The following is an 18121-nucleotide window of genomic DNA, read 5'->3' as shown; positions in this document are numbered from 1 at the left end:
GGTCAAGTGAACCGTTTCCAAGTATTGAACCTACATGTACGGATCTGCAGCTTGGCCCTCGACGCCAACCGAAAATTTGAATGATTAAGATTCTCGATACGGTCACTCAACGGCTGCGTATTATGAGAAATTGGTCAAGGTCTCGAGATTGCTACATCGGTTGCCGGGAAGATGGAAGATATGTTTTGACAAAGGGCTTGATATAGGGTTATGTTTATGATGTACTCCCTGAAAGAGAGCTTTCTCACATTCAACCATTACAGATCTGCGACGAATCAAGAGACGCAATCCAAAGGAAATGTCGTTTAACCTTTATGTAAACCCTCATCTCACTCTAATTCACAGCATCAAATGAAATATCACTTAACCTTTATGTCAATCCTTCGTATAACTCTTGTTCAGCACTGACCGCCATGATATCCGGGACATGTTGATTGTGTACACATCATTTTCCCGATTCAATGCATTGTTGTAGAGTGCTAAAAATGGGATCATCACCCTTCCATGGCAACACGGACAAGGGAATGTCTGTCACATTGCGGCAATGACATGCGTACTGTACTGTCCTCCTTACACGACTGGTCTTTCAACCTCGCAACGGGTCGCTTCGGAATTCGGGTGGATGCATCCATGCCCTGTGCATCCGGACGCCGTCGTACTGTAGACGCAGGAGCCACGTGAAGCAACAATATAATTGACAATTTTGGGGGTCGGGGCCAACCTTGGACATCAAACCCTGCAAAGGATTCCAGGCTGATTTCTTGTATTGATTGCAGTGATATAGACGACCCATACCAAGTAAGCCGACATCATCGACAAGGCTTTGTCCCAAGTCCTGGGCTCGCTTGGCCCCAATGAGAAAGGGGGATCATTGAAAATTCCTCCTCAGTAACACAGGAAAGATCGAAGTAGCCTCATCTGGCCCGGCAGAGCTGTTGTAATCATGCTCCGCATTCCAACGACGTTGTCTGTAAAAGACATGTAGTCCGTACACTAGCGACCCGTTTGTACATACGGATACTGTACTTTATGAGCGGTATGCACAGTGTTGAGCGGTGTTTGTTGTCGAAAACGTATAGTCGTACGGCGCACGTGGATGACGACTCCTGCTCCCAACGCTTCGATCGGCACTGCGGTGGCCGAAATGGATGGATGTAATTTCCCCCAGGATGCAACCCAAACGTAAGCTCGTCAGGGTACGCAGGTACAAGGCTGGGACAAGGTGGTGGCGTGTACTGGCGCGAGAAAGGGGTTTCCAAGACATTGACGAATATGGTTAGAAGAAGGATCTTAGTCTGCCGAATCGGGACTAGCAATGTTGACGGACAGCAGCCATCTTTCCACCATAGGCCGTTGGCACCACCTGAGAGTCGCTTTGCCATGAGAAGAGCAATCTATCTGCTGTCATGTACGTATTGCGAGGGCGCCCGTTGCTGTGAAAACAAAAGACTTTTTGACAAAGAATGAGGTCCGAGACTGGATGGAAATAATGCATCAACAATGTCCTCTTCGATCTCCTATACAGCTCCATCACCAACCCCGGGATCATCTTTGAAAGAACCCGTCTCAACGACGCGCGAACTCATCGGCCTCGTAGCTAAACAAAAACCACTCTCCACATCAACGCGAGCCCCCGTCAAGGTGCCGAGCTGATGGCATCCTCCCCCTGCGTTAATTCTTCAATTTCCCCTGGCGTCTTTCCTCTTTGTCCGCTGGCTTGACTCCACCTTGGAGGGCCCGGACCCCTGACACCTTTGTGCAAATCTCCATCTTTCTGCCCAGGGCTGGTCCTCGTCCGGCCGGTTATTTTTGAGATCTGAGCACTTCGACAATCTGGGCAGGACGGCGGGAGTGGGTCGTTTGTTGTTTCACGACTCGGCTTCGCGGTCCATCACTTGGGGCTGGATGACGGCGTGTTGAAGGCACCATCACACAACCCCAGGCCCTGGCCTGTGGCGGTAAGTATATCTCTCTCTCGCGCGCGCCTCTTTGTCTCCCTCCCCTCTTCCTTTTTCCCTTTCTTTGTTGGTTCATCACATTCCTTGACCGTACAAGTACATCCCCCAAAGTCTGTGACTTTCGTTTCGCCCTTCGACTCCCCGTCGCCCACACTCATTCATCCCCGGAGGATATAACCACATTCATTGACTCAAGCTCGTTCTTGAACACACTCCCTCGACGAAACGAAAGAATTGTCCCGCACGCCCTCCCCTTGAGACCACTTCGAATTTTCTCTCTCGAAAATCCCCCCCAAAAAACAAACATTCAAAATGTACACTCTCAAGACACTCTCTGTCATGGCGGTCGTTGCCGGCGTTGCCGTTGCCGCCCCTACCCCTGCCGAGGACGCCGGCCTCGTGAAGCGATGGAGCCACGGCTACCGCTGGTGGTCAAACGGAGACGACAGCACCTCTCTGGTCGTCCCTCCTGGATGGGCTCCCGGCCAAGCAGCACCAACTGACACCCCTTCGACCACCGTTGTGACCGTCGTCACCGAAGTGGCCGGCGGTGCTCCCGCTCCATCTGCTCCTGCTGCCGCCGCCCCAGCTACTCCCACCGGCTCCTCCAGCGGTGCCTCTCCCACTTCCGGCTCCAGCTCCGGCTCCGGCTCCTACATGGATGTCGTTTCCAAGTGGCGCGCCGCTGGTGGTCTCCCCGCTCTCACCCAGGACAGCACCCTCGAGGCCAATGCCCTCAAGACTAGCACCAACAGCGTCGGTGGCCTCAAGCACGAGCTCAACCCAGGCACCATGGCCCAGGTCCTTGCTCCCGGCAACCCAACCGACTTCCAGGACGTCTATGTCGGCGGATGGCTTTGCGAGATCCCCAGTCTGCCTGGCTTGAACGGAATCTGCTCTACCCTGTCTCAGGGATGGAATTACGACGGGCAGACCGGGCATGCTGACATTCTCACGTCAACATCCTATTCTAAAATTGGTAAGTTCTTGATGGAAAGAAATGCTTGAGTCAACGGGACCAAAAAGTTCGGGTCGATTTTAACACATCTACACGGATCGGACCTCGAATTCATCGGTTGAGACAAGACACAAGACTTTCAAGTCCGGGTTGAGAATACATAAGAACATCGCTGACTTTTCTCTCATTACAGGATGCGCAATTGCAAGTGATAGTATGGTCTGGTCATGCGGTGAGTACCCTAATAAACCCGTATCGTTGTTGCAAGACGGTACTAACTACTTGATAGATCTTGCCTAAGCGACAATATCGACAACCGACATATGCTGTGGTTTTGCGTAGAGGACCGAGTACGTTTTCCTCAACCCCATCAACTCATCTTGTGTGTCCGATATACTGACGATTGCCTAGTTTTGCTTAAGCATCTTCTTCTGATGACTCGGTGGAGCATACCTATGGTCTTTTGACGAGTTTCTATGATCATTCCATTCAAATTGTGATAGTCTTCTTCAACCAAGTTTGCATTATCTTGTACGATACTGAGGAAGTTCCAATTTGCTACTGCGTGATTCAAGTTTTCCACTTCATCTTCCTGCTGTTTGTAAGCTGGGTGTCCTCCGTATACAGAGTACAACTCCATCCCCAGCGCTGTCGTGTCCTTGCACTGCTGGATTGGGACCAGAATGTCTTGTTGGTAGGGAGTATATCTGTCATAGTCTGAGTTGACACAAGGCAATGGTGAGTACTCCGTACTGTGATGAGGATTGTAGTTGTGGTTGGCATCACCGGATGTCGATGACAGTGGGTCTCCGCGACTCGATTCCAGCTACTTGTACGGAGTAGGAACAGTTGGGTGATCGCCTTGATGTTCCGGAGTATTACTCTCTACTCGTACTCGTACCTGCCTGAAATCAGGTACTTGTTAGGCTCCCCAGGCCACTATTTAGGCGAGCTACGTCATGTTGCCAAAGGGGGATTTGTTACCTGTGTCGTACGTGTAGAATCGCCAGACGTGGGCGCAGCCGTTACTATGTGATTAACATTCAACTAATATTCCAATCGTGCCTGGGAACGTACCAAATGCCAGTTTTATGTCTGGATGAGCAATCGACTCGATCTTGCTGGCTCAGAGGTGAGACGTTACGTCTTGGAATCCTCACTCACCGTCACTCAGAAGACCTCCACCTTGCCTGCGTCGCCCTCTTCGCATGAGTCGTCCTTCCCCCAGAACCTGCCCTGCTGCGTCTGTATGTTGGCGGCCTTATCTCTCTGCGGCCACGTTCACCAGGACAGCTGAAGCACCCTAGACATTAGTCGAACCATGTCCAAGGATGGAGATACAACGTCGCTTGCCGTACGTGCTGCTGGTGGAGGCCAGTCGTCAGATGCAGCAAGCGAATACCTCCTCAAACCTTTCTCAGAAGCAGTGCTATCACATCTCCTCCGGGCACATAAGCAGTTGCCGCTTGAACAGCAACAGCAATATCCGGACGAGTCTTCTTTCCTGGCACATATGGCTTCGGACAAGTCTGCTGCAATGACAACGTCCCCGGACAATGATCTCAGTTATCCGTTGTCTTCGTACTTTATCAGTTCCAGCCACAATACATATCTGTCAGGACATCAGCTCTATGGAGAAGCCAACGCGGAGGCCTACACCAACGTTTTGAAAAGAGGTTGCCGTTGCCTAGAAATTGATGTCTGGGATGGCGATGACTCGGATACTAGCAGTTCAGATGACGAGGATGATCGCGTAGCAGGACACCACGATCGCGGGATTGACAGTCACACCAAATCTTCCCGCTGGAACCGGGTGAAAGCACGCGCAGCCAGAATGAGATCGCGTTCTCGCTCGGGTTCTCTGACCGATCGCAGAAAGCCTCCAACCTCCACAGAGGCTCGCCCTACTGACCTCAACACTTCCAGCGAAACCGACGCAACAACCCGGCAAATCGAGTTACCGGCCCAGAATATGGATTTCTTATCGCCCCAAACGTCACCTGCATTTCCACCCAAGGTCGAGCCTCGTGTACTCCATGGGTATACCCTCACCCAATCAATAACCTTCCGTTCTGTCTGTCATGCTATCAAGGACTATGCGTTTGCAAGCACAGATCTTCCTTTGATAGTATCTCTCGAGGTGCACGCATCGCTTTCGCAGCAGGAAGTAATGGTTGAGATCATGAGAGAGGTCTGGGCCGATTTTCTCATCGATATCACCGAGTGTACGAAAGAGCTTAACCTTCCATCGCCGGACTCGGTACGAAAGAAAATCTTGATCAAGGTCAAATGGACCCTGAACAGTGAAACGGGGGATTCCAACAATCCACTCGATCATGTTACTTCACAATCGACCGACGGAGGTACCGAAGACAGTGCAACGACTTCGCCCGAGAAGAAGAAAGCCTCTAAAATTCTGACTGCGTTGTCTGAACTTGGTGTTTACACTCGAGCCTACAGTTTCAAGCACTTTTCTCAACCAGAAGCGTCAATCCCGACCCATGTATTCAGTTTGTCGGAAACTAAGATGCTCCAAATGCATGGAGATCCGACGTATGGTCCAGCGTTGTTCGACCACAACAAGAATTTCCTTATGCGCGTTTTCCCCAAAGGGACAAGGATTAACTCATCCAATGTCGACCCGACCTTCCACTGGCGACAAGGCGCGCAAATGGTTGCTTTGAACTGGCAAAAGATGGACAAGGGAATGATGCTCAATGAGGGTATGTTTGCAGGAACCGGGGGCTGGGTTCTTAAACCAGAAGGTTATCGCTCCACAAGCCTTAAGTCCACAGAGAAATCGAGACCTGAAAAGCGTCAGCTTGATCTCGAGATAACTTTCCTTGCTGGACAAAGAATACCCCTGTCCGCTGACAAAGATCCTGCTCATGCTGCCAAAGTCAAACCTTATGTCTTAGTTCAACTCCACGTAGACACTCATGGGCCTCCTGGGGAAGGAAAAATTATGAAGCCTCATTCAGGTCTACCACCTGACTCCGGCCCTTACGGGTCCGACGAGAGCGACCAAACGACGTATAAATGGAGATCGTCGACATGCCGCACCGACTGTCCTGATTTCGGCGGTCAGAGCCTCAAATGGCAAAATGTACCCGATGTTGTTGACGAGCTTAGTTTTCTCAGGTATGTCATTCTTCTTATGTTGGCATTCTCCATTTCCGGATTCTCTGCATTTCCGCGAGACAGTTCTACAAACTCTATGCACCCGACGATGTGTGATCCTGGGCTGGGAAGCTTGCCTCCATTTGAGGAGTTGACGTGTTCCCTCCTTCGTCGTGCATCATCTACATGTCAATATGATGGCAATCCAAGACAGTCTGGCCCCTCATATCTTGCTCATGGACCAAGATCCGGTACCATTTCCGCACACAAGGACTGATATCGACAGTGGAAGCTTTTGTACCACAAACCAAGAACCTGTAAAACAGTTTTGTGGGCTAGTTTGGTACAAAAGGGTACATGCAGGATCGGACAAGTAACCGCGGCGAGTCAAGGAACACATTTGTTCAGACTACCCGGCGCGTGGCTGTCTTGCGGTTCATGCACTCCTGGTCGATCATGTTACACGAATCTGCTGCGTTTCTGATTTTCGTGCTCTGAGCTTTCGCCCAACGTTTCTGATCCGTCACTTTGCCACCTTTTCATGCAGCTACTGAGAGTGCTAACCAAACCGTAATGAGTAGGCTGAAGATCAAGGACGACCGCTCCTTCGGCAGGGATACCTTGCTCGCCTGGGCATGCATCAGACTTGACCGCCTAGAGTCAGGCTATCGCTTCATACATCTCCTTGATGCGGCAGGCCAGCCGTCGGTAGGGGCATTATTGTGCTTCATTTCCAGACGTCTTGATTGATTTTCAACACATCTCGGATCGAGTTCTTTTGGGCGCTCCTCCCCATACTACCTCAACGCATTCCCTTCAGCTAAAGGTCACCATGATCCCCGCCAGTGAAACATCTCTAGCGCGGCAGAAGCTATACAGGTCTAGAAATTTACGATGCCCTCGTGATGGCATTAAATAGGCGAAAAATGCCAATATTTTATCACTTGTCTGGGGCTCGGAGTTTTTCCGAACCGCGTCCCAATGTCTTACATTTCTCAGAAAGAGGTGCAACCATTCCATGTCACCTGCTTTCTTCCACGAACACGTCCTTGGACTCGGCTTTATGTCCGCAAGTGCAGCCCTGGTCATGCTCGCATTGTCAGGCTGACAAGCACAAATCGTAATGGGGGTGATTTGTGGAGAGACAAGCATAAGGTTCGGCGGCCACCATTTGAGGAAATACAATAGCGGTGATGGCTCCCACTTGGTATTCGAATGTTACTGGACATCTCACACCGTGAAGCAATGTCCTCGCGCAGAACCCTAACATCTGCTCTGCGTCGAACCTACGATGCCATCCGAGGCGTCCCTACCGGCACTACAACACTGGACATTTGCTGGCCAAGTGCCACTTTTCCGATTGGCTCTCGATCAAGAACATAAGACCTCCTGAGCATAAGATGCTCGCTCACCGTTTAGCCTTTTCCCCAAAACCATACATATCTCTGACATGGTTGCGAGTTCCCACTCGTTCATTTGGGCAGTTGTCACAGAGGCGATTCTCACGAATCGATATGGTAATGATGCCGGGAAGACAATTTTTTTGTTCCACAAAAGAGAAACGTGGACCGGCCAGCTCCTCACCGATCCGCGCGGTGGAACACGATCTGCAAAAAGAACACACTGGATTAAGTTCAAGCCTACAGGTCGAGTGCCAGGCTTGTACAGGTGTCATTAGGTAGAGAGTCGAAGCTAGGTCAGTATACCACTTGCATAGTACGAAGATTGATCGAACTTCATCTTGTGACTCCTGTCCGGTGTACAAACGTCGGAGTGCTGTGTCGATATGTCAGTGGTGCATTCTCACCAGGTCGAAACTGATACTTGGCCTGTGACTATAAAAGCAGGCAAGTCATAGCTTAACATCATGCTCGCCCATCCAACTCATTTTCCATCAATCCCATCTTCCATCGCCATCAACGTCAATAAACTTTAACACTATCCAAGCTCGTACTTACCGGCTTTGTACAATGAATCCCACCAGTATCACGATTGATACTTGTCTGTGGCAGCCAAAGGCTCCATACATTCCGCAGCCAAAACAAGATCGTCCGACAGGAGTTAGTCGACCGGTTCGTGTTTCCCTATGTCTTGATTGTACCCTTCCATGACTCAACAGACTGCTTTCCAGATGAATGGCATCCGATGCCCCCGATGCAAGGGGAGGGGCCAAGAGGTCTGGGTTATCCCAGGAACACGATGTCACAAGTGCGGCCACCCGTGCTGAGGCCATAGTGGGAAAATCGGAAGTCAGAAGTGTGCCTCATCAGCACAGTTTCTGCCGTCAGGGGAAGACACGACGCAACAATGACATCGTCTCCGGGCATAATTGTCTGAATTTGGTGGGCAGAATAACGGAGCAGATTCGATAGCTGATGGAAATATGATAGTGCTCGATTACTGGTATTTTTTTTTCTGGCTTGTATCCTGTAACATTATCATTGACTCGACATCTTTGTAGGACAATCACTGTCATACAGGACAGCGGATAGATGTACTGTAACGCTGTTCTCACCAAGACTGCAGATTTAGGCAGATGAGAGTTGAAGTTGCCAGTCTCGACGTTTTGACCACGTTCAAGTAATCTGAAATGTGTAGGTTGTCGATTTCCGTCTTTGGAGCCTACGTAGCAACAGGTCCCGAGTGGTTGCGACACGATAAGGTCCACGACGAAGCATCAAAGGCAGCATCCGCTGAAAGAACAATTCACTTCCATTCTGCTCTACCTGCATTTCTAGGCAGGACGTTCTTACATGGTCGAGAGCGAAAAAGCGGCAGCGGCGTCATCAACCACAAACTTCTATTGGCTTGACGCAAAAATCGAACCTCCACCCACGTCTTCTTTCGCGCCTCAGCACATGATCGCTTCATCATCTTCTCTCATATTTCCCGTGCTCGCATCAACTCAGCATATTTCCCCATTGACTCGACGTGGGAAGGGAAGCATGCAGCTTACGCCGCCACGTTGAATCATATTCTTTCTTTGGACCCTGGACCGTGATGGCAGTGGCATGATTCGGGCGCCTTCCCAGGCGAACCTCAGCCTATCAACATTGCCATCCTGCTTCGAATCACCGGATTCTCTTCTAGCTTCTTCAGGTCGGACTGCTCTTCCCTGGACTTGCATCTAGGCACCTTTCAAGCTACGGCGTCCGCGCCGAGCCTGCACATCATTGCTAGGACTTTGCAGATACGCGCTGCTTCCATCCCGGCATTAGCCGGTAGCAAGCACATGTACACGCTTTGGTGAAGGTCAGGTAACTTGCAGCTCCTCCGAGCACCCTCCGCTACTCTCCACCATTGTGCGCGGCAATTACGCCACCATGCCAAAGCCGAAGATCGACCTCTACGCAGAAGCGCTGACCAACATCCGGCAATTGACTCTTCATGCGTCTCTCCAGAGCGAGAAGAACGAGCACACGAAGATTTACATCTCCTCGGACAAGAAAATCATCACGGCGGTTCACGATGGAGAATCGTCTAGCATCTATCTGCCCACTCAAATTTCTGGCACTGCAAACGTCACGCTCCCAACCGATAAACGGACGGAATTTTCGGCCCGGTTACAGATAGAAGACGTTAGTCAGTTGAAGGACAAACAGGACGAACCTGGTAATTCGGAGGTGCCCTGGTCTGCAAGCGACCTCACGCCAGAAGCCGCCATCCAATGCAAAAACTGCGGTGCTGACATTGTGCAATCTGGCGAGATCAAGACATGGAAAGATCTCCCCAGTGATCATTGGGCAGATCTCATGGACTTGTGGTTCTGTCACAAACCACACGAAGGATATTCGCCACATGACCACGCCGCCGAGTCTAAAGGGTTCTCCGCAAAGAGCCAAGTCGCCACCACCGCTGGTGTAGGGCTCGTGGACACTGTCTCGTTCCTTTTACACCGAGAGGATTGCCTCAACCTTCAGGTGCGTATTCATCAGCGTCAGCCGAGTGATCGGCGATCTTTGTGGCAACGTTGGCGTCAAGAAAGAAGCTTTTCAAGTCTCGAATTTAGAGCGTCAGTTGATCCAGTTTCTGATACACTCGCCGTACATTGATTGATATTCTCCGTTTGTGATTGGCCGAGTCAACCTCTTGTCTTGACAAGGATGGATGACCGGCCGTTTACCAAGTCCACGGATCAGCTTCCTCCTTATTTCACCTTTGCCCGTCCGAGCTGCCGGGGCGTAAAGGGATACACGTGAGGAACATGCATCGCTAACACTACGAGTCCTTTAGGCAGCACCTAGCTTGAGGGAAGAGAACAAAATTGTAAGATGTGACGTGTGTGAAACGATGATAGGATCTTCTCAAACAGGGCGCTCCGGCACTCGACTCTACAAGTCACGATTACAAGTTCTACCGGATCCGGGACAGGATTGGCAGAAATATCCGGCTGCCGTTTTCCTCGGCGCACAATTACTGTCTCTTATCGAGAGCTCTGTGAGTCGTAAGATTGTGGTTCACCGAAGCAACGGTGAAGATGCGACATCCGGTAAGCTGGGCCTTTTGGTGTGGGTATTCAACCCAGACATCTACTACTCGAGTAGCAGACGAGGGCCTACTGCTCATCGGGCAATGAAGATCTTCTACAAGGCTCTCGCAGATCCTGAAACATTCCTTGACGACAATTCCAATACCCACGAAGAGCTCGCGGTTCCAGAAGACGATTACGCCGAATTCAAAAAAGTTTTATTCGAGAGCACAGAGATACTCCCCGAGGCCGCGCAGACGTTCCAGGACTGGACGGTCGGGTTGCTGGACAGATGGGAGAAACACGCGTCGGGGTCCGCGAAAATGGACGAGAATCCTCTCAACAAGAAAGTCGAAGACGGGTTCGAAGTGTTCAAATTACCGGCTGGCATGTCGGAACTGTACCTCTAAAACTTTGATTTACCTGTACGAGATTCTTGTATCACACATCCAGTCTCTGTTTTGGTTCTGTCAAGGTGTTGCACTATCACGTATATCACGACATAGATCTCAGGGAACCCGGAACATGTAGGAATAATCCGAATACAAATATAATTTCCGACGACTATAGCCAGAACGGATACTGAGTACTGGGAAGATCCTCAGGGTTGTACCACTGTGAGTGTTGCTACAAAAGCTGTGGAAGATGAACCTCAATGACACTAGAACTAAAAGATGGAAATTGCATCGCTGCTTTGGTGGAGTTTGACCATTTGATTGGATAGTCTTCAAAGCCGTCTCGCGCCTCGTCCGGGCGGCTTCAAGACGAGCACAAGGCAGCATCAAATTGGCGCCAAAACAGGACAAGGCCCAAGTAGCTAACCCAAATCTTGGCAATTCTATCTTCAGTTGCGGCATCTCAAAGAGCTCGATTGGAGCTTGCACCAGCAATATCAGAATCTCTGCTCCTTCACGCCCACCACTTGTCGACATGAGCGCCCTCCGACTGTCTCGTGCAGCGCTGCGCGCTAGATCCGCAGTCGCCATCAAACCCATCCAGCGTCGAGGTTATGCTGAAGCCGTCTCGGACAAAATAAAGCTTTCACTCGCCCTGCCCCATCAAGTACGTTTGTCCTCGGAAGTGTCCCGTTCGAGAAGCTGGAATTTGGATGCGGATGAGATGAACATTGACTAACGTGTCTGGAATCTAGTCCATTTACAAGTCACAAGATGTGTACGTCCTGAATCCATCGAACCCGGCACCGTTCACTTCGACCCCATGGAACTTCGAGCTGACCGAAATGATTCTAGTGTCCAAGTCAACATTCCCGCCGAGTCTGGTGAAATGGGTATTCTCGCCCAGCACGTTCCTTCGATCGAACAGTTGAAGCCTGGTTTGGTCGAGATCATTCAAGAGAACGGTGAAAACAAACAATTCTTTCGTACGTCTAGTACTCCTTTGACAACATGGGAAAGAGCTGGAATACTGATATTATTCGACAGTCTCTGGAGGTTTTGCCGTCGTTCAGCCCGACTCGAATTTGAGCATCAACGCAGTCGAAGGCTTCCCCATTGAGGACTTTAGCGAAGAGGCTATCAAGTCCCAGATCTCGGAAGCTCAGAAAATCGCCAGTGGAAGCGGAAGTGAGCAGGACATCGCAGAGGCCAAGATTGAGCTTGAGGTAAGACTCGGCGCCTGACCCTCCAATTATTTTGCCGTGCTGATGATGCGCTTCTACAGGTCCTCGAGTCATTGCAAGCAGCGATGAAATAAAGAATTAGCCATGCTTTTGTACATATAAACCGATGCTCGAGAAGAAAAGCGCAACTTGGTCGTCAAGTTTGAATTGTACCACTCTGATCATCCTCTCGTCGTTTTTTTCCGCCCAAAAATGTTGTCTCTCTGCGCCATTGATTAACCCCTTTGCTCATGACTGACCACTGGTACAATCTTTTCTTGATATGTTGTTTCGCCGGAGCAAATCCTACCTGTACACGACACTGGCGCTTGCCGTTAGCTGACTCGTCTAGCATCAATGCTCCTGCCTCCTAGTTTGGAAGTTCACGAAACAACAATGTCGGACTTAACCTGCTTTCCCTGGACCTGCTTGTTACGCTTATCCAGTTACGATTTTCAGTTTCTACCGCTATTCTACTGTCGACTGCTTTTTTCCCCCAGGACCCTAATATGACCAATAGAACAATTCTACACAGTCTTCAATATGGATAGCTCTCAAGCGTTTGTTTCTCTCTCGCCCGTCATAAGTATGGCTAACGGAATGGTAGACCGCAACGTGGCACTGTGGCCGATCGAATTCGAGCCTTCCAGGATGTGCAAACACTAGAGTCCCGAGCCCCCACCTTCAACCTCGCTCCTCGGATTCTTACCCACGCAAAAGAGTCGGGGACTTACGAGGCTCAAGGTCGCAGGGAGAGTCTGAGCTTTGCTTCGCCCGCGGGACGGGCTTCAAGGGACGGTAATGAGGGCTTGCGTGGCGATGGTCGACCGCCTGTCGGTTCAATCATCTACAAGCAACCTCATTCGTCCAAAAAGGTGGCAGGACATGAGGACACAGTGAAGGTTCTGCCCGCTCGACCTGTTACGAGCCTTGATGAAGTGTTTAATTCTCATGCTGTCTCTCGTCGACCCACCGAAGGGGATCAAATCCATCAACTTCACCGCAGATTTCGATCAATGGAGGCAGCTGCGGACCCGTCTCAGGAGATAGCCGTGGCTAGATTGAGGCTTCGTTCGGTGGTTGAAGATAGATTGGTGAACGAGAACCAACCAACCGAAAAGGCATGCACCCTGGCTGAACTTAACAATATGTTGGATCATGCCATCGAAGGGACAGGACCTCAAGTATTTTCTGATGACGATATGGTAGATTCAGCACAGAAATCCACCACGACGAATCACTTGAATACGACCAATACCATAGATCGTCGGTCCCGGTCCAAAGCCAGAGGAAATAGACGAAGTGTTGATTCCGGCGGACCACGCAGCAGTAGCGAAGAGTCCCTCAGAGTCGATTACGAGAACGACTCGATCTTGTCTCTACGTGAACCCTTCGCCCCTGCCCAGGACCACCGCGTATCATCTATCAATTCGTCTTTGGCAGTGGCTGGCAGGTTACAAAAGCCCATCCTTGCTCATCCAGCAGACAAAGATCTGGTGTCAGTTGAACAAGTGCAGTCACAACCGGGCAATGAACTCAGTCCAGTCAAGCGAAGAACAGCCATGTTCGAAAGTCTCAACAAGAAGCAACTCGACTACGATGAGGTCCACAAAACTCACCATCATGCGGTGGCAAGCCAAGCTGATCAAGATGAGCATCAAGGGCCAAAAAAGATGCACAAAATCAAGTTCGGAGCTACGATTGAGGAGAGATCTGGGACACCATTGATACCATTAGCTTTACCAGCTATGGTTCACGAGCGACAAAAATCAGGGCTTGCAGCTGTGTCTCCCGAACCGAAAGGTAACGAAGACGATCATGTGCGTGAAGCAGAGGAGCAACCCACTGGTGATGAGGATATGCCCCAGGACAAACAACGAAAGACGTCCCTGGCCTGGCCTTTTAAATGGGGACTCTTCAACAGAGCCTCTGCCACGACATCGCAAGTCCCAGAACAATCATCTTCGGACGAAATCAAGCGTGAGAATGCACCTCCGTCTCTTCCTAAACCGAGCATTGTCAGAAGCAGGGTCCATGAACTGTTGCAAGCTGCTAGCGAACAGGATGATGCGCTGAAGCGCCGCAGCTATTCTGAGCGAGAAAGATTCAGCCGTCGGCAGACTCGAGCTCCGACAATGCTCGTCAAGGAATCAGCCTTGCGAGAAGACAAGGTCGATGTAGACCAGCTCAAGCCTACGCAAATTCCTGCTCTTCAGATGCCAGCAGATGAAGAATTTGAAGGGCTGAAGTCTCAAGGGGATCCCGAGGATATACCCCTGCCAAAGACGCCGCTACAGAGAGCCATGTCCGAAAAACAAGTCCTAGCTCCGCCGTCTGTGGTTGAAACAGAAGACAAATCCAAAGCCAGTCCTGTCAAATCTCCACCACTGACTCCGATAAGAGGAAGGCCAAGAAAGTCCATCCACCGAGGCTCCGTTGGTGGTCAGCATGGGGTTGAACAACATTTCAAGCTGAGTCCTGGGCCGAGTCGGAGCGTGTCGAGAAATGGTAGGGGAGGAGTCAAGGTGGAAGTTGAAGTGCGTGATAGTCCGGGACGAGAAGCAAGAGAAAGAGGAGAGAAGATTGTCATTATCAGGGCAGATGTTGAGGGTCCTGACAATGAGGATAAGTGAAGTCGACAAAGATTGGTTTGGTCGAAAAGCAACGGAATCCAGTCGTTCATATGGGATTCGAGGCATTACTAGTAAGTGATGCGACAAGCAGGATAAATACCGCATCTTACATGACAAGGATAACAAAGAGGCTTGACTAGAGGACTTCAATAGAGTATACTAGAGCAGTATAGGTAGGTATAGAACAGTATTTGATTGATAGTATTCGTTTGAAATTTCAAGCAATTCAATGCTCTTTCTTCCACAATCGTGATCTGAGCCGAGGAGCCTGACATTGATAATCTTGGGGGAGATGTTGAAGTATATGTGTTCCTACTTGAGCATTGCTTTCAAGTCGTCTCGTTGATCGATTTCTTCAATCATTTTTTTGAAATCTTCATCACCGTGTTCATAAGCTTGAGATTTGAAATATGACATGTTATCTTTTAACCAATTTGATTCATTACCAGCCTGACGAAACAGTCAGTGTTAGTAGTGATGGTGTAGGTAAGTAGATGCTGTACAACCGTACTAGAGGATATTTCGGGGGATGTAAAAGGGGGAGGAGGGGGAAATGAAATTGGAAATTTTAAAAAAAAAGACAGAGCGAGAACGAGAGAGAGAGAGAGAGAGAGAAGGCAAAACAAAACAAAACAAAACAAAACAAAAAACTTACATCTGGTATAGTAACACCATTTTCCCTTGCAGCAATCATTGGATAGAAACTTATCATGTGCATTTTTCTGGCCGCCTTGTTGTCTTTTTGGTGGTTGTCGTCGTCGTCGTCGTTATTGACAACATCATACCATGACTTTTCTATACGCAAGGCCAAATCATCAAAGATTGCCTTTGTCCTTTCCGGGGACGTCCTGACTTGTGCAATGATACGGTTGGGACCATGAGGGTGATGATGACTGAAAGGTTCACCCGCCAGGTAATACGTAGGGTCGTCCTGTTCGTCGGGTGCGGTGCCGGAGGATGTAGACGACGACGACGCCGTCGACGTGGCGGGTAAATATTGAAATATGACATTGACAAACAAACTCGGAGTCAAAAATGTCGTAGAGTGTAAACTCGTGACGGATTTGGCAATCGATCGTTTTTGATCAGGTGTGAGTGGGTAAGTGTGTTGGATCTATTTTTTTTTTTGAATAGGTTGTGAGTTCCTGGGTAAAGTGACGGAGTAGAATCCGTATGATCGAAGGAGTTGTGCTGGTTGATGATATGGTGGTGTTTCTTTTTTTTTTTTTCTTTCTCTTCGACGTCGATCAAAGTCGTTGATTCATATATGAAGAAGAAGAAGAAGATTTTTGGGGGGGGGGGGTTACCTCGTAGATTGGCATTGTCGATGAATCCTACTCGAATCTTTTTGTTTTTGTTTTCCCTCTCTGTTTGCAATGTTGATGTTTTTTTTGTGTGGATTCGAGCGAAGTGATGCTTTTGCTTTTGCTCTTGTTGTTTCTACAAGAAAAACGTGGTCCTGTTCCCCGGTCTGCACAGGTGTGGATGACGGAGGTTGTCAAGAAAAGAAACTGGAAAAAACAAACAAACCTACGGTGTATGATGCCGAAGAGTTTGTAATGATCCTTCACATTGTCAAAGTACTCGAGGGAGGCGGGAAGAATGGTCAGAAGTTCATTTTCGAATATGAATAGTAATCATGATAAAGAGCATCACCCCCATACGGAGTATTTTCTGTCAAGCGGGGAGAAGGATCGGCTTATGTTGGTTCTTACCGTGAAGTCGTACGTACGAGTAGTGAGTACCCTAAGGTACCTCGAGAATACGTCGTAGGTAGTCAGAGTGGCCCCGAGAGTACGTCGTAGGTGAGGACGTCTTCCTCATAGGTCTATTCTCTATTCTATTCACACGTCGTCGTCAAGGTCGAATCGACTAACTCTCGTTTGTAGTCTGCGGAAACTTCCCCCCCCCAGACTTTTTACCCAAGTTCCGGGGCTTTCACGGGGCACAATGATTTGATCATTTCATTTCACCCGAACGTTCGCCGGATCAGATCACAAAGTCCTCTGGCGAATTTATGGATTTTGTCGAGATGACCATTTTATTTCCCATTGGAATGGTTCTGGCCTTGACAAGAACTCAATGCATCGCCATGACGCCATCTTTGAGACGAGCTTTCGAGAACTCGGTGAATTCTATTGGATACCTTCATGCCCTCCAGGTACTGCGTCGCATCCGCACTCGAAAATCTGACACCAGTGACACACCATGATCATCATGCTAGCTTTTGTTTCCTCCATGTCGTTTGGAACGGAAATTCTCTCTTGCCTTTCATGTTGGGTTTCTTTTTTGGGCTCGACACATAAACTTTTTGAGAAAAAAAAGTGTTCAACGCCCCCAATTCTGATGCACAGGTTTGTGTAACAATCGATAACCATAACCTTGGAGAGTCATGTCAATGTCCTGCCGATACCCAAGGACCACCCCCTCCCCCTGATTAACCTGTCATTGTTGTCGTTGTTGGTCGCTGTGGACTCATCCACGAAGCATACGAACGTGACCTCGTATCCACTCAGCGATCCGTTCGCGGAGAGGTTTGGTAGCCGGTCCAAGAGGGATAAAGTTGCCAAATATTGCGAGACTGAGAACAGATTCGAAACAAGTCAGCCAGCCAAACTCAAACACATACTCAACGCCACTCGTGGCAGTGGCAGCAACGAACCGATGCCCACGTACTCTTGGACAAGCCACAGTCTTGATACTTACGTGATGACGACAAAGCCAATGACTGACATTCCAGTCAATAGTCCGATTCTGCCCAGGGTCACTGAACTACCGGCCGGAGAATCGATCTCGTTTGTCCAACCGCTCGGAGTTGCTAGAAAGGTGGCGTGAGGTGATGTGATGGTGGCTGTCAGGTTCGAGGGGACAGTCATGACGGTGACGATCGTTGGGGTCTCTGTCAGAAAGATAGTCTTGTCGCCGTACGTTGTTGGGCCACCTGTGATGTTGAATCCTGCAGGGGTTTCCTGAAGTGGGAATCCGCCACCACATCCACCACTTGCCACTATAGTGGTGGTGGTATTGATCCAGGTTGGTGTTGTTCCTTGGGTTTCGGCTTGGCTGATGAGTGTTTGAATGACCGAGCCTTCGGTGGTGATGTCGACATTGACATTGGTACTGGCCGAAGTAACAGCGGCGGCGACATGGGGACCGATGCTGTTATTTTCACAGGTAGGTCAATGTTTTTGCCGCCAACCTTGCAAGAAATGAGGCATTCTTTCCGTACATACCTTCTGTTGTTATTGTTGTTGTTCACCATTGTGGCCGTACACTCAATGATCGAAACAACGAACCCTCTTGTGGGTTGGAAAGTGATGTTTGATTCAGTCATTCTGTCAGTCATGGATGAACAATGTTTCTTGA

At 49.5% G+C, this 18121-nt stretch overlaps 6 protein-coding genes across 6 annotated transcripts; 5 read left to right on the top strand and 1 right to left on the bottom strand.

Annotated features, from left to right (window-relative positions):
• The first annotated feature begins 1945 nt into the window (after positions 1-1945).
• PV06_09400 (uncharacterized protein) lies at positions 1946-3679 on the top strand. The gene is made up of 4 exons (XM_016410848.1): positions 1946-2937; positions 3110-3148; positions 3206-3266; positions 3328-3679. The coding sequence occupies exons 1-3, from the start codon at positions 2271-2273 to the stop codon at positions 3214-3216; spliced, it is 717 nt and encodes a 238-aa protein (XP_016258655.1). The 5' UTR covers positions 1946-2270; the 3' UTR covers positions 3217-3266; positions 3328-3679.
• A 239-nt stretch (positions 3680-3918) lies between these two features.
• On the top strand, positions 3919-8438 carry PV06_09399 (uncharacterized protein). The gene is made up of 3 exons (XM_016410847.1): positions 3919-6057; positions 6618-8108; positions 8168-8438. The coding sequence occupies exons 1-2, from the start codon at positions 4238-4240 to the stop codon at positions 6784-6786; spliced, it is 1989 nt and encodes a 662-aa protein (XP_016258654.1). The 5' UTR covers positions 3919-4237; the 3' UTR covers positions 6787-8108; positions 8168-8438.
• A 472-nt stretch (positions 8439-8910) lies between these two features.
• Positions 8911-11073, top strand: PV06_09398 (uncharacterized protein). Its single transcript, XM_016410846.1, has 2 exons — positions 8911-9956; positions 10270-11073. Exons 1-2 carry the CDS (start codon positions 9360-9362, stop codon positions 10912-10914), a joined length of 1242 nt encoding a protein of 413 aa, XP_016258653.1. The 5' UTR covers positions 8911-9359; the 3' UTR covers positions 10915-11073.
• A 361-nt stretch (positions 11074-11434) lies between these two features.
• Positions 11435-12217, top strand: PV06_09397 (ATP synthase subunit delta, mitochondrial; the record flags this gene model as incomplete). The annotated part of the gene is made up of 5 exons (XM_016410845.1): positions 11435-11566; positions 11655-11677; positions 11755-11885; positions 11947-12125; positions 12185-12217. The coding sequence occupies 5 exons, from the start codon at positions 11435-11437 to the stop codon at positions 12215-12217; spliced, it is 498 nt and encodes a 165-aa protein (XP_016258652.1).
• Positions 12218-13138: 921 nt separating this feature from the next.
• Positions 13139-14755, top strand: PV06_09396 (uncharacterized protein; the record flags this gene model as incomplete). Its single annotated transcript, XM_016410844.1, has 1 exon — positions 13139-14755. The coding sequence occupies one exon, from the start codon at positions 13139-13141 to the stop codon at positions 14753-14755; it is 1617 nt and encodes a 538-aa protein (XP_016258651.1).
• Positions 14756-14931: 176 nt separating this feature from the next.
• On the bottom strand, positions 14932-18017 carry PV06_09395 (uncharacterized protein; the record flags this gene model as incomplete). Its single annotated transcript, XM_016410843.1, has 5 exons — positions 14932-15205; positions 15411-15869; positions 17252-17336; positions 17462-17914; positions 17989-18017. The coding sequence occupies 5 exons, from the start codon at positions 18015-18017 to the stop codon at positions 15068-15070; spliced, it is 1164 nt and encodes a 387-aa protein (XP_016258650.1). The 3' UTR covers positions 14932-15067.
• Positions 18018-18121: the final 104 nt, after the last annotated feature.

This window comes from Exophiala oligosperma (assembly GCF_000835515.1).
Source record: "Exophiala oligosperma strain CBS 72588 unplaced genomic scaffold supercont1.10, whole genome shotgun sequence".
Taxonomy (NCBI): domain Eukaryota; kingdom Fungi; phylum Ascomycota; class Eurotiomycetes; order Chaetothyriales; family Herpotrichiellaceae; genus Exophiala; species Exophiala oligosperma.
This window is presented reverse-complemented; position numbering and strand designations above follow the sequence as displayed.